The following is a 12,902-nucleotide window of genomic DNA, read 5'->3' as shown; positions in this document are numbered from 1 at the left end:
TTCCTTAATGCCATGTAAAAAAAAGTATTTTAAACCATAAATACCACAAAGTACTAAAACCCTATTCTACTAACAGGAATCATTTTAAAAAATCATAGCATTAAACACATAAATGTTAATTTGTTAAAGAGAAATAGTCTTTGATAAATCTGTGAGAAGCTTTCACAAGGATGTAAATGAAGTGATTGATTTTAGAAAAGGATTTCTTTATGTCATTTTGGGGAAAGGTTTGCAGGACCAGGATATCGCTGACATATATTGCACACTCTTGAGGCATTTGGAGTTTGGAGTCACATCAGACAAAATGGGCAAAGAGGTAGATTCCTTCACTGACAGACATGAGTGAACCAGGTGGACTTCTACAACAATCGAATTGTTTTATGATGGGCATCGCAGAGCAATTCCAGATTTAGGAAATTATTTGAATTTAAAAGCATCAGCTGTCATAGTACAATGAAACCCTCAGTTTTCAGATCAATGGCCCAGGTTTCTGAACACTTTCGTAGAATAACATGACCTTCATTTTGACCAAACCTTATATTCCAGGGTTCCCAAACTGGGGTCCACGGACACCTTGGTTAATGGTAGGGGTCATTAAAAAAAGTTAGGAACCCCTGCAAACTGTGAATGCTCTGTAGAACTAGAAACAAGTGGCAAGCTTTCCTCACCTGCGACACTAAAAGTTGGCATGCCGCCAACTCCCGCTCATTCTCGTTCATCTTTTTATTGCAGTCGAGCTGTGTGCTCTCCAGCTGTTTGGCCCGTTTCACCAAGGTCTTGACCTCAGACTTCATTTTGCTTACGTACAGACGAGCAACCGTGAACTCTTCCTCCAGCACCCCGTTCATTTCTGCCATCTGGGAGACCAAGGTGATGGTTAGATGGTTAACTCTATCAACAACATAAACTGAAATCTTCCTGCCCCTGCCATATAAAATTTAATTTCTGTTACCTTCTTTGGCCAGTCTGGACAACATTTATTAACACTTTTCTCCAATGAACCTTTTTTTAAAAACGGTGGTTCAGTGGACTGAGAGCAACCAATGACCAGAAGATCTCCAGGATGATCTCTGACCCCTGCTATATAAGTACATTTCATAGCAACGGTGGGATGGTAGAATGGCCTCAGATCCTCAGACTGGGGCTCATGAATGAGAGCAATGGAGGAAGGGAGTGGAGATGGCATCTGGATAGCAATGTTTGTTAGACTCTAAATTGTTACCTTTCTTAAGGTTTAACTTTAGGCTTGATATATTTTATATAATCACCTGTTGGTGTGTAACTTCAGTGAATTTTCAGTAATTGTAGGACAGCTAGTTCTGTATGTTTCTAGCAGTTTCTCTGCAGCCTGTCATGCCACTGAGCCTGACATAGGCTGCTCTTTATCAATGGAATGTCTCTCATCTGTCTAGCTGATCATGACTTCTTTGTCCTTTGCCTTTTCCCATTCTTTCTTTGTTCTCTCCCTACGGTAGAGTGAGGTGGTCATCGTTATTTCTTTGTTAAGATCACCTGATAAAACATGTCCAACCACAAGTTTTGAGTCTCATTCTTGACTTCTGAAAATCCCTCTCGATCAAAACATCTCCAGGTGCAAAGAGGAGGAGAAAACCTTACTTCACCCTCTGCTGCTGTATACCACTGAGGTGAAACAATGCAAAATTTAAAACAAGAGTCTTCTCTTGAGCATGGGAGAAAAATTCCTCATGATTTCTCCATAACCCTTAATTCCGCTACTATGTAAAAATCTATCCAAGAGATACATTGGATAGATTTAAGTATATTCAATTTAAATATATTGCCTTAAATATGTTTACTGAGGTAGCCTCCACTGCTTCTTTGGGCAGAGAATTCCACAGATTCACCACCCTCTGGGAAAAGTAGTTCCTCCTCATCTCAGAACTAAATCTACTCCCCTGAATCTTGAGGCTGTGTCCCAATGGAATCAGATAAACTGGACAGTTTAAAAGAATTTTTGCTAAACAGTGTGGCAAAGAGGGAGACATGAAGACATATTATATGTCCATTAGGAGAGCCAGTTGATTTGAAACTGTTAGTATCAAACCACAACCTCTTAAGGTTTATCAAAAGGGAAAGGCTACACTTCACCTTCAAATCTCAATGCAGCAACAGTGTGGAAACTGCTAGGTTTACTTTGTTGAAGATTACAGTATTGAAGTTCTTCAGCCACCAACAGAAATGTTCATGACACTCAGAAAATCTATGTTAGAAGATCCCATTGCACTTTTTTCTACATTGAAAAGGAAATCAGGTTCTGTGTATGAGCAACCCTTCCCTGGGCATATTCGAGAGAAAAATCCAACTGCAACATCAACTGAAACGCTAGTCTACATACTACCAGTAGAGGGAGCAAGATACTGTATTTATTTAACAAGAGGTGTCAGACCATTTAAATCTTGAAGAGCATTCAACAGCGTCAATATCTTTGCTCTGAAAGTAGCAGAAACCTGAACAGTGATTATTACCCTTCATTTATGCAAATTAAAAATAACAAATCATCCATCCCACCTAGGTTCTCCATATTTATTCCTTACTATTTTTTTCTTTTGTATTTGCACAGCTTGCTGTCTTTTGCACATCAGTTGTTTGTCCATCCTGTTGGGTGCTGTCTTTCACTGATTCTATTGTTTCTTGTATTTACAAATCTCAGCATTGTATATGGTGACATATATGTACTTTGATAATACATTTACTTTGAATTTTGAGAGGCACAACTTACACCCATATGGATCGGATGCAGAGGGTCCCAACCTGGGGTTCACGGACCCCTCGAGTAATGGTAGGGGTCCACGGCATAAAAAAAGGTTGGGGACCCCTCATCTAATGGGAGCTTGTCATTGCAAAGAGCTACATCAACATTTTGGAATTCATATGTTGAATGGCACATGCTTTAAATGCAAAAACAACAATTTGATGTCCTTATTTTATTCTTATCTCTAGAAATTGAAGGCAAATTGCAATGTGAAAAAAAATAATAATGCTGGAGCTACAGATTAGGCCCTCATAATGCAGTCAGGCTTTCTGAAAACTTCCAGCATGATTTTGTTCCTTCTTTGGTTATCCTGGATCTGCAGGAATTTATTATCGTCATTATCGTATTTATTATGCCTGCCATCATTGAAGAATGCAACATACATTCAATGAAGTATTTACATGAGGACTATCATTCTTGAAAAACGCAACATTCTTTTTTAACCAAAGCCTCCATTACCTACATGGGGAGGAGGCAGTGAAATGCTGTCTCCATTCTGACTAAGACCTCAGAAAAGCTTGCTTACTGAGAGGTACTGTATGAACAGGCCCCTCCGTTCCAGCAAGTCGCACCGCCCAGCAATTCCCCGATTTAATCACAGGACAGTTTACAATGGCCGATTAACCTACAAACTGGTACGTCTTTGGACTGTGGGAGGAAACTGGAAACCCACGTGGTCACGGGGCAGCATGGACTCCTTCCGGACAGTGCTGGAATCAAACTGCGCACTCTGGGACACCCCAAGCTGTAATAGTGTCTACACTACGAGCTCTCACTAATGTAGTGGTGTCCCCCCACAACACCATCCCTCCACCCCATCAGTACTAGCACTCAGACCTTGAACAATCCTTTATAGAAAGGCTTACTGTGCCTCTATCGTTACATTTTCTTTTCTATATTGAAAAGGCTTGGAAAAGTTTCTCTGTGGTACTGATAAATCTACAAAAGACATCCATCTTTGATATCTCTTTTTTTCCCTTTCAGGGTTCTTTTGAAGACCCTGACCTGGAGTTACACGCCGACTTTGTTTCTTTGTGGAAATGGGACCCGCTCTCAGGGCCTCACACCAGCCACTTTTCGATATGCCAAGGATGCGGCCTGGAAGACTAGTGCGTCTTCAGGGTGCCGGATTTTCGTGGCTCTGGAGGCAGGCAGATTCAGGGTCGGTGCTGCCACTTGATGTGTCGAGGGAGACGGAAGATCGTAAACAGCAAGCTGGCTGCTGACTGTTTGCCCAGAGACCCAAGCTCCTGGGGTACAGGGCTCAGAAAAAGCGATGCAATGGACTTTTAACACCATAAATCAGCGAGTTGCTTTGTTATGTCTCCCCTCTCCCTGTGAAATGGGGACACCTCTTTTTCCCTTATTAGGGAGAGAGAGCCTGTGGTATGTCAAATTATTGGGTGAACGAGTAGTCCTTGGGACACTGCAAGTCTGTGTCTTTATTGATGCTTTGCTGCATGCTGAAGTGCTTGGGGGGGGGGCGGGGGGGGGTTCCGATGTTTTTTTTGCTGCTGCTGATGTGTAGGAGGGGGGTTCTAACATTTAACTGTCATTCATTCTTTGGGGCACTCCTCTGTTTTCATGGGTGTTTGTGAAGAAAAAGAATTTTAGGATGTATATTGTATACATTTCTCTGACATATAGAAACCGTAATATGAGCAATACAATTTACTGACACCGTCTTATCCAACAAAATTGCCAACATTTCCAACACCATCCCCACCCAGGATGACTTTATTACTTCACTCCTGGATGGTAAGCAGGTGGCTCTGACAAGTCCAACATCTATCACCTATCCTCAACTGACTGAGCACTTTGCTAAGCCATTTCGAAGGGAAACTTTGACAGCCGAAGTGTTTCTGAGATTCTGAGAGTCCGCTGGTAAATCTGGAGCCCTGCTGTCTGCAAGTCCTCGAACCTGCTGGAGGCCAAGAGCCTGTCCTGGAATTGGAGGACTGTCTATGTGTGTGAGTGGGTAGGTGAGAGGGAGGGAGGAAAGGGGCTTGCTTTGCTGTTGTTGTTTTTCTGCTTGTTGTGTACTGTTTTGCATGTTCTACGTTGGTCCACTGAGCACCGTGGGCATGCGATGTTGCTACCGGATTGTGTGGTGACACTTGCAGACTGCCCCAAGCACATCCTTAGCTTGTGCTGAAGTTAACACAGGTGTGGCATTTCACTGTGTGTCTTGATGTACACGTGATGACCGTTAAGAGCGATCTTTGGGTTTAGGACATGCAGCAAAATATTGACTTCAGCGACCAACCTTCAGATTCAAGTATACAATGAAGATTAAACTTGAAAATACAGCTCAGAGCAGTAAACTGCAGACCAGACAGACCAGGAAACGGGCACTTCACTAACTGTCTACATATGCACAAACCCCAATCAACATCCTGACAGTAATGAACACTTATTTTGGGTGTGATGCTGGTAGTTCAAAGGAAACAATATAAATATGGATTTGTTTGATATTGTCTTCAATTGTTCTCTCTCCCTCCCGCTCTGGTGACTCCAAAGGCTGTCAGCTGATTTATGATATTTTGTTGAATAAAGAGGCTGGTTAACATCTACCAGCACTTCTCTCTGGTGACCTTGTTCATGCAACATCAAAAAATAAATTAATCTAAATCTGAAAAGTCTCTATCCCTTAATGTTGATTTAGATTAGCTAATGATGACAGATGCCCTTCCCCAACAAACAGCACTAAATCATGTTTTTCTAACAAAAATCACTTAGGCAAGTATCATAAATCATCTATCTTGTCCATGTTCTTAATATTTATTGTTTCTTTATTACTATATTTTTCTTTCTTTCTTTTGCATTTGCACATTGGTAGTTTGTCCAACCACTATTAATTTTTTTTTCAGATTTTTAAAAAATGAATTTAAGTGATAGCAAAAGAGTTGAAGCACACTTCCTTTAACAAGTTCTTTGTTAACATGATCTAGCAGAAAACTTTCCAATTGTTCTTACCCTCCCCCACTAATGCCATGATGTAATTGAATTCTTTCACAACTAGCCCTGGTCTGAACAAACAAGGTTTATTATTAAAAATGTGTTCCCAGCATTGGATACACACATCAGGAATTTGGAACAGAGCTTATTTAATTAATTTGTCCTGAAATCACCCCAAGAATTCCAAGTAATAGATTTCAAAATTCAAATGCAAGCACAGCAAAGAGTTTTTGGTTCTGGCAAAAAAAAAGCACAATCCACAAGCTGTGGCAGACATGCTGAGTGCAGCCAGCTTGGGGAAGGCACACTAAGGCAAACTGTTCTCATTCCATAAGCTCAATGAATGAACAGATGGCTCAATATTTGCCATTGTAACTCGAGTACAATGGAAGCCAGTTACTGAGTGACATGTTCAATAACTCAATGACCACTGTAAACAAGTGATCAATATAGGCAATTCTAAACATCTGTTGGACAACTGAGCAATGGCCTCTGCTTTAAACAGCTGACTTGCCTGTCTCTCCTACCACATCAATGTTCAGAACACAACCGTTATCCCTCTCCTTCAATTATCCAATTTTAGAACAAAATTCCAATTTTCAAAATTGCCCTCTCCATCCTTTCAATTTACATTTTACAGATGAACTACCACTTCTTTTCAACGTATTTTAAAAATATTGTTGTAACGTATCAATGAAACTGTAACAAAACCCAATTTCCCTCGGGATCAATAAAGTATGTCTGTCTGTCTGAATATTTAAGAAAGGAAGCTGGTGCAGTCTTATTAATTCTGACTAAAATGTTATCATCATAAAATAACACTTTTTATTTTTATTAATGAACACCACCAATTCACCCAATTTTAAAGAACTGAGAAAAATGAACAACAACCTGCCAGTTACAGTGTGAACACCACTGAAGTTTTTTTTCAAGTATATAAATTGTCTATTGTTATCCTAACCCTAACAATTAAACCTAATCTCCTAATCTGTAAAACATTTTCAAAGGTCTTCAAAAGATTCGAACATAGCACAGCACAGCAACAGGATCTTTGGCCCACAATATTGTGCTGAGCCAGCTAAAAAGCAAATAAAAAACACCAAAATCTAATCTCTCTACACAAAGTCCATATCCCTCCATCTTTCTCATATTCATTTGCCCACCTAAATGACTCTTATAACCCTCTAATGTATTTGCCTCTACCACCATACCAGGCAGCACATTCCAGGCACGGAGTAAAACACTTATATCCCTTTTGAATCTAACCTCTCTCGCCTTCAATGCATGCCCTCTGGTATTAGACATTGTGCTGCCTTTATGGCAGTTATTTAGTTTATAATATTTTCGCTTAGTAACTCGTTTGTTAGCATTTTTTAGTTAAAGTTAGGATTGTTTAAGTAAATTCATTTGTCTGTAATATATCGCGGCTGCGATGACGTCACATCCGGTTTCGCCGCGTCTTGTGGGGAAATACCGGTTTGGGATAAACACAAGGGTGGGGGTTGCTCACATGTGGCAGTTCAGCGCGAGTTAAGGTTGTTCTCTACGCACCAAAGACACAGTGAAAGCAACGCTGTAAGTCATGAGATAATCGATATGTTGAATTAAAATGTTAACGCCGATTCTATTAAAAGTAACGACGGTCGATAAGGTTTATGTTTTCATTAGTTAAAGAGTCGGGATAGTTTGTGTTGAAGTGTATTTAAAGCAGTCAATGGAGCAGGTAGATTCTGACTGTATGCTGCACTTTAATGTAATGTAGTTATTGTAGTTTTACCTTTGCAAGTATTCACGATGTAAATGTGATATTTAGAAGGAAACAAACACTGTACCAATCTTGTATTGTTTTATCAACAGTTTTCACCATACATTAATGTGAAGAGTGAACAGTAAATGTTAATCTTACTGCGACCTTGTTTTCATTGACTCCGGTTTAACTCAACGTTTAATTCGGGTTCGTTACACCCGAGCGAGAACATGACAGACATTTTCACCCCAGGAAAAAGATGCTCCCTGTCCACTCTACCTATGCCTCTTATAATCTTATAAATCTCTCTCACATCCTAATTTCCTGCTAATCATTTTCTAAATGAAGGATGAAGATTACCTGACTACTGTACAATGTTCTGCATGTGTCTGTGTTCCTTATATGGATATGGCAACAAAAATCATGATTGGGGATCAACTTTCTACAGATTTATATTGCGTCAACTCATTCGTGCCCAGACCAAGATTACCCAATTTTCCGTACATACCAGCTTTACTTCACTGTTGCCGATGATTCCACCAATTTCTCCCAGGTCCTTCAACAAAATATTCAGGATCTCTGTCGCCCTCTTCTTCTGATGGTTGCTGAGTTCCTGGAGCTGGTTGAGTTCTTTCTGAAAAACTATTAAAGTACTCTACAGAAAAAAGTTTAAATGTAAATCTGCAGGTTAAAAAGAGAATGATGTGACACTCACCATTTTAAAAATGACTAGCTTCAGGTGCAACCTAAATGATAAAGAACAACTGTTTCTAAGTGCCAGTGGAGATTAAAACGTGCTGCCAGCTCACCACAAACCAACACAGTACCTGCCTTTTGTCGATCTACCACAGTTAACTCCCCGCTGTACACCAGCACCATCTCTGCCTGACATAACAAGCCCAGCCATGAATTAATTTCAAATACAAAGACAAATGACATTTTTACGGAGTATCAGAAATGCAAGAAAGAAATCAGGAGGGCTAAAAGAAGGCATGAGGTTGCCCTAGCAGATGTGATGAAGGAGAATCCTAAGACACGCTACAGGCACATTATCAGCAAGGGACAAAATTGGTCCTCTTGAAGATCAGAGTAGTGATCTATGCATGCAGCCAAAAGAGATGGGGAGATTTTTGCATCTGTATTTACTCAGAAGAGGGACACAGAGTGTTTAGAAGTGACGGAAAGCAGCACTGAGGTCATGGACCCAGTACAGATTACAGAGGAAGGGGTGTTTGCTGCCTTGGGCAGATAAATCCCCAGGGCCTGACAAGGTGTTCCTTTGGACCCTGTGGGAAACAAGTGCAGAAATTGCAGCGGCCCTAACAGAGATACTTAAATCATCCTTAGCGACAGGTGAAATACCAGAAGATTTCAGGACAATTAAAGTTTTCTGCTCTAAAAATAAACCAAGAAATTATAGGCCAGTGAACCTGATATCAGTAGTGGAAAAGATATTGGAAGGTATTCTAAGGGACTGGATATATGAGTATTCGGGACTAATTAGGGGTAGTCAATGTGGTTTTGTGTGTGGTAGATCGTCTCTAAACAATCTTACAGAGGTTTTCAAGGAAGTTACCAGGAAAGATGATGAAGGCAGGGCAGCGGATGTTGTCTACATGGACTTTAACAAAGCATTTAATAAGGTCCCGCATGGGAGGTTGGTCAGGAAGGTTCAGATGCTCAGCATTCAAGAAGTGGTTGTAAATTGAATTAGACATTAGCTTTGTGGAAGAACCCAGAGAATGGTAGTAGAAGGTTGCCTCTCCTACTGGAGGCCTGTGACAAGTGGAGTGCCACAGGGATCAGTGCTGGGTCTGTTGCTGTTTGTCATCTACTGTATAGATTGAGGGGGAGAGGGGTGTAGTGGGCAGCTAGAGCTCACAGGGGGTCCGGACCAGCTGGAAAAATAGGCTGAAAAATGGCAGATGGAATTTAATGTCGACAAGTGTGAGATGTTGAATTTCAGTAGGACCAACCAGGGTAGGTCATACAAAGTGGAGAGTAGGGCACTGAGGAGTGCCGTAGAACAAGAAGCTCTGGGAACACAGGTCCATTGTTTATTGAAAGTGGTAGCACAAGTAGGTAGGATCGTAAAGAAAGCTTCTGGCACGTTGGCTTTCATAAATCAACATACTGAGTACAGGAGATGGAATGTTATGTTGAAGTTGTGTAAGACAGTGGTGAGGCCTAATTTGGAGCACTGTGTGCAGCTTTGGTCACCTACCAACAGGAAAGATGCAAATAAGATTGAAAGAGTACAGAGAAAATTTACAAGGACGTGGCCAGGACAGGAGGACCTGAGATATAGGAAAGATTGAATAGGTCATCACTTTATTCACTAGAAATTAGAAGATTGAGGGGAGATTCGATAGAGGTATACAAAATTATGAGTATAACTAGGCTAAATACAAGCAGGCTTTTCTCACTGAGGTTAGATGAGACTAGAACAAGAGGTTTTGTGCTAAGCATGAAAGGTGAAAAGTTTAAGGGGAACAAGAGGGGAAACTTCTTCACTCAAAGGGCCATAGGAGTGTGGAATGAGTTGCCCGTACAAGTGGTGCACGTGAGCTTGACTGCAAAGTTTGACAAGTTTTGATAGGTACATGGAAGGTAGGGGCAAAGATGGCTATGGTTCCAATGCAGGTCAGTGGGAGTAGGTGGTTTAGCACTGACTAGATGGGCTGAAGGGCCTGTTTCTGTGCTGTACTTTTCAATGACTCTATGACTAACTGTGCACTCTCTTGTCCCACAGTAACAGGCTGAGGACAACCCAGCTCAGTAGTGCTGCAGTCCCCCATCGGCATTCAGAGCTAAATACTGCTTGAGAATGATGCACCAAATCTTCTTCAAAAAACCTTACGCTTCCAGCAGACGTACTGCTTACCTACCCAGAGCTAAACAAAGGCTGGGCAGCTGGTCTCTTTTCCCACTTCCCCCGAAACAAACAAGCGCGTGAAAAAGTGTAACAGTTACCGTTTTCTGAGCCAATTCATCAGTCAACAGTTCATTAGCTTTTGACTTGTCCTCTACTTCTTGGGATTTCTGGTCATAGTTGACAGCCAGTTCCTCCAGGGCCTGAAGCACTTCCTTCACCTCATCTTTGGCGGCTTCATTTTCCAGCTGCAAGCGATTCAGCTCCTCTTGAATCTTCTCGTAATCCCTCCGCGTGGAGACCAACAGCTGAAAAAGGCCACATATTTTAATATCAAAGCCCTCCACACAATCGTCTGTGAGTCAAAACGTTCCCAGAAGAAAAGCTAGTTACCCAGTACCAATGATAATGGCAAAAGCGTCCTTTAAGTTTTGGGGCGGCACAGTTAGCTCAATGCTAATACAGAGCCAGCGACCCCAGTTCAATTCCCACCACTATCTGCAGTGAGTTTGTATGTTCTCTCTGTGACTGCCTGACTCCATGTGCTCCAGTTTCCTCCCACATTCCAAGGATATATAGGTTAGTAGGACATATAGGTTTGCCACATGCATGTAATTGGGTGGTGCAGGCTCGTTGGGCCAGAAGGACCTGTCACTGTGCTATATCTCTAAATAAATAAAGATCTTTGCAACCTTCCTTAGAACGTGTGGCCGTAGATTCAATCACAAAAGAACCCCAACTGTCAATTACTACATTTGGTTATTCTTATCAGCTTGGATTAAAAAGCCATGAACATCGACGCTTCTCCCATCAAAACTCACCTCCTCTTGGTCCAGCATCTGCTGCTTTAGATTCTCTGTCAGTTGGCTCTGCTGGTTTATTTCTTCATCCTAAATGGGAAAAACGAGAGAGAAATTCAACAGGAAACAATGGCAGCATCCTACTTTCTTCACTGATGACTATTCCCTCACAGGAAAAGTCCTCCCCGTCAGTGAGCACACCTACAAGGAGATCTGCCACGAGAAAGCAGCATCCGTCATCAAGGGCGCCCAGCATGCTCTCTTCTCGCTAACTACCACTGGGTAGGAGGTATAGGAGCCTTGGGCCCCACACCACCAAGTTCAGGTTTTACCCTACAACTCCTGAGCCAGTGTGCTTGACCTCACTCACTTCAACGCTGTCCTGCGTTGAATCTATTAACTCACTTTCAAGGACTCTACCACTCATGTTCTCAGTATTATTTATTTATTCTTGGCGTAAAATAGTGCCAGTAACATTATACCATCCTACATAAACATGCACCTCACATTTTATGTCAAACTGTCAATTCTCAGGCCGTGCTAATATTTTGTGACTGTATGTGCTGTGACTGTACGTATTGTGTTTGTATAGTTGAATAGCCATGACCTTGAACCATCTGTCCTCTTTTGCCCTTTGGATGTTTGCACACCTTTGTAATGTATAGCTTTTCATAAACTTTAATTGTATTTCTTTATTTTCCTGCAAATGTCTACAAGAAAATGAATCTCATAGAGACTTTGAAAATAAATCTAATTTGAACTTTTTTTCTCCTGGAATAATTTAGTATATATAGGAAGCATTTCTGCTTCATGACTGCATTGGTGCACAGTTTAATAGCACATTTGGCTATAAAATCTTCAGCCACACTCCATGTCTCTCCAATCCCCTTCAGTCCTACAACCATCTCATCTGCTCCATTTCTGGCCTCTTGTCCAGTTCCAGACTTTTTTGATTGTTTTCAGATGCCCTCCCTAAAACACCTTTCTCCTCCCCCTTTAAATACATTAAACAGAATGCTTTCTCCAAGCCTTTGGTCTGGTCCAGCACCTCGTGTCAACAACATCAAGCAACTTGGGCAGCTGCTCCTCCATGTGAAAGGTGCTCTGCAGTTGGAGGCTGGCATACAATCTGGGAAAATGTCAGATTATCCACTGTGGTGGGGAAAACAGAAATCCAAACATTTTCCTTAAATAGTTGGAGACTCCAAAGGCTGATATATTGAAGGACACTGAATTGAACAAGATACTGAAATGCAAGTGGAGCAGGAAATCAGGGAGGGCCCTGGTCAGTGTCAAAGAGCACAAAAAACAGGCTCCCTTAAGCCACCACATCCAAGCCCATCTATACTAATACCTGCACTATCTCCGTGTCTTTCTATGCCTTACCTACTCACCTCTGGCAGTATATTCCAGATATCAACCATGTTCTGCAGGTAACAACAACCTTTACTCTTAAATCCCCTTTAAAACTTTTCCTCTCACCATGAACCATAGGAAAAAGATTCTAACCATCTGCACCAGGGGTTCCCAACATCTTTTATGCCATGGACCCCTACCATTAACAGAGAGGTCCATGGACTCCACATTGCGTACCTCTGGTCTAATCTATCAAAACCTCACACTGAAGTTATTATCAGAGAATCTGCGTGCAAGAGATATCTTGTGCCTTTGTGACACCTTTTCTGAAGCACTGTGCCCAATTTTGGTCAATTTATAAGGAAATACAGTCATAATGTGGGAAACAGGTCCTTT

The 12,902-nt window shown here is 41.4% G+C and overlaps 1 protein-coding gene across 1 annotated transcript in view; it reads right to left on the bottom strand.

Moving 5' to 3' along the window:
- The window catches only part of kif5c (kinesin family member 5C), a 152,914-nt gene that overhangs the window by 34,195 nt on the left and 105,817 nt on the right, over nucleotides 1-12,902 (bottom strand). Inside the window, exons 13-16 of the mRNA XM_073026042.1 lie at nucleotides 11,172-11,240; nucleotides 10,452-10,658; nucleotides 7,987-8,133; nucleotides 669-857 (exon numbers count right to left, since the gene is read on the bottom strand). Of these exons, the coding sequence (XP_072882143.1) occupies nucleotides 669-857; nucleotides 7,987-8,133; nucleotides 10,452-10,658; nucleotides 11,172-11,240 (612 nt within the window). The remainder of the gene's footprint in view (nucleotides 1-668; nucleotides 858-7,986; nucleotides 8,134-10,451; nucleotides 10,659-11,171; nucleotides 11,241-12,902) is intronic.

The sequence above is a fragment of the Hemitrygon akajei genome, chromosome 2, assembly GCF_048418815.1.
Source record: "Hemitrygon akajei chromosome 2, sHemAka1.3, whole genome shotgun sequence".
Classification (NCBI taxonomy): domain Eukaryota; kingdom Metazoa; phylum Chordata; class Chondrichthyes; order Myliobatiformes; family Dasyatidae; genus Hemitrygon; species Hemitrygon akajei.
This window is presented reverse-complemented; position numbering and strand designations above follow the sequence as displayed.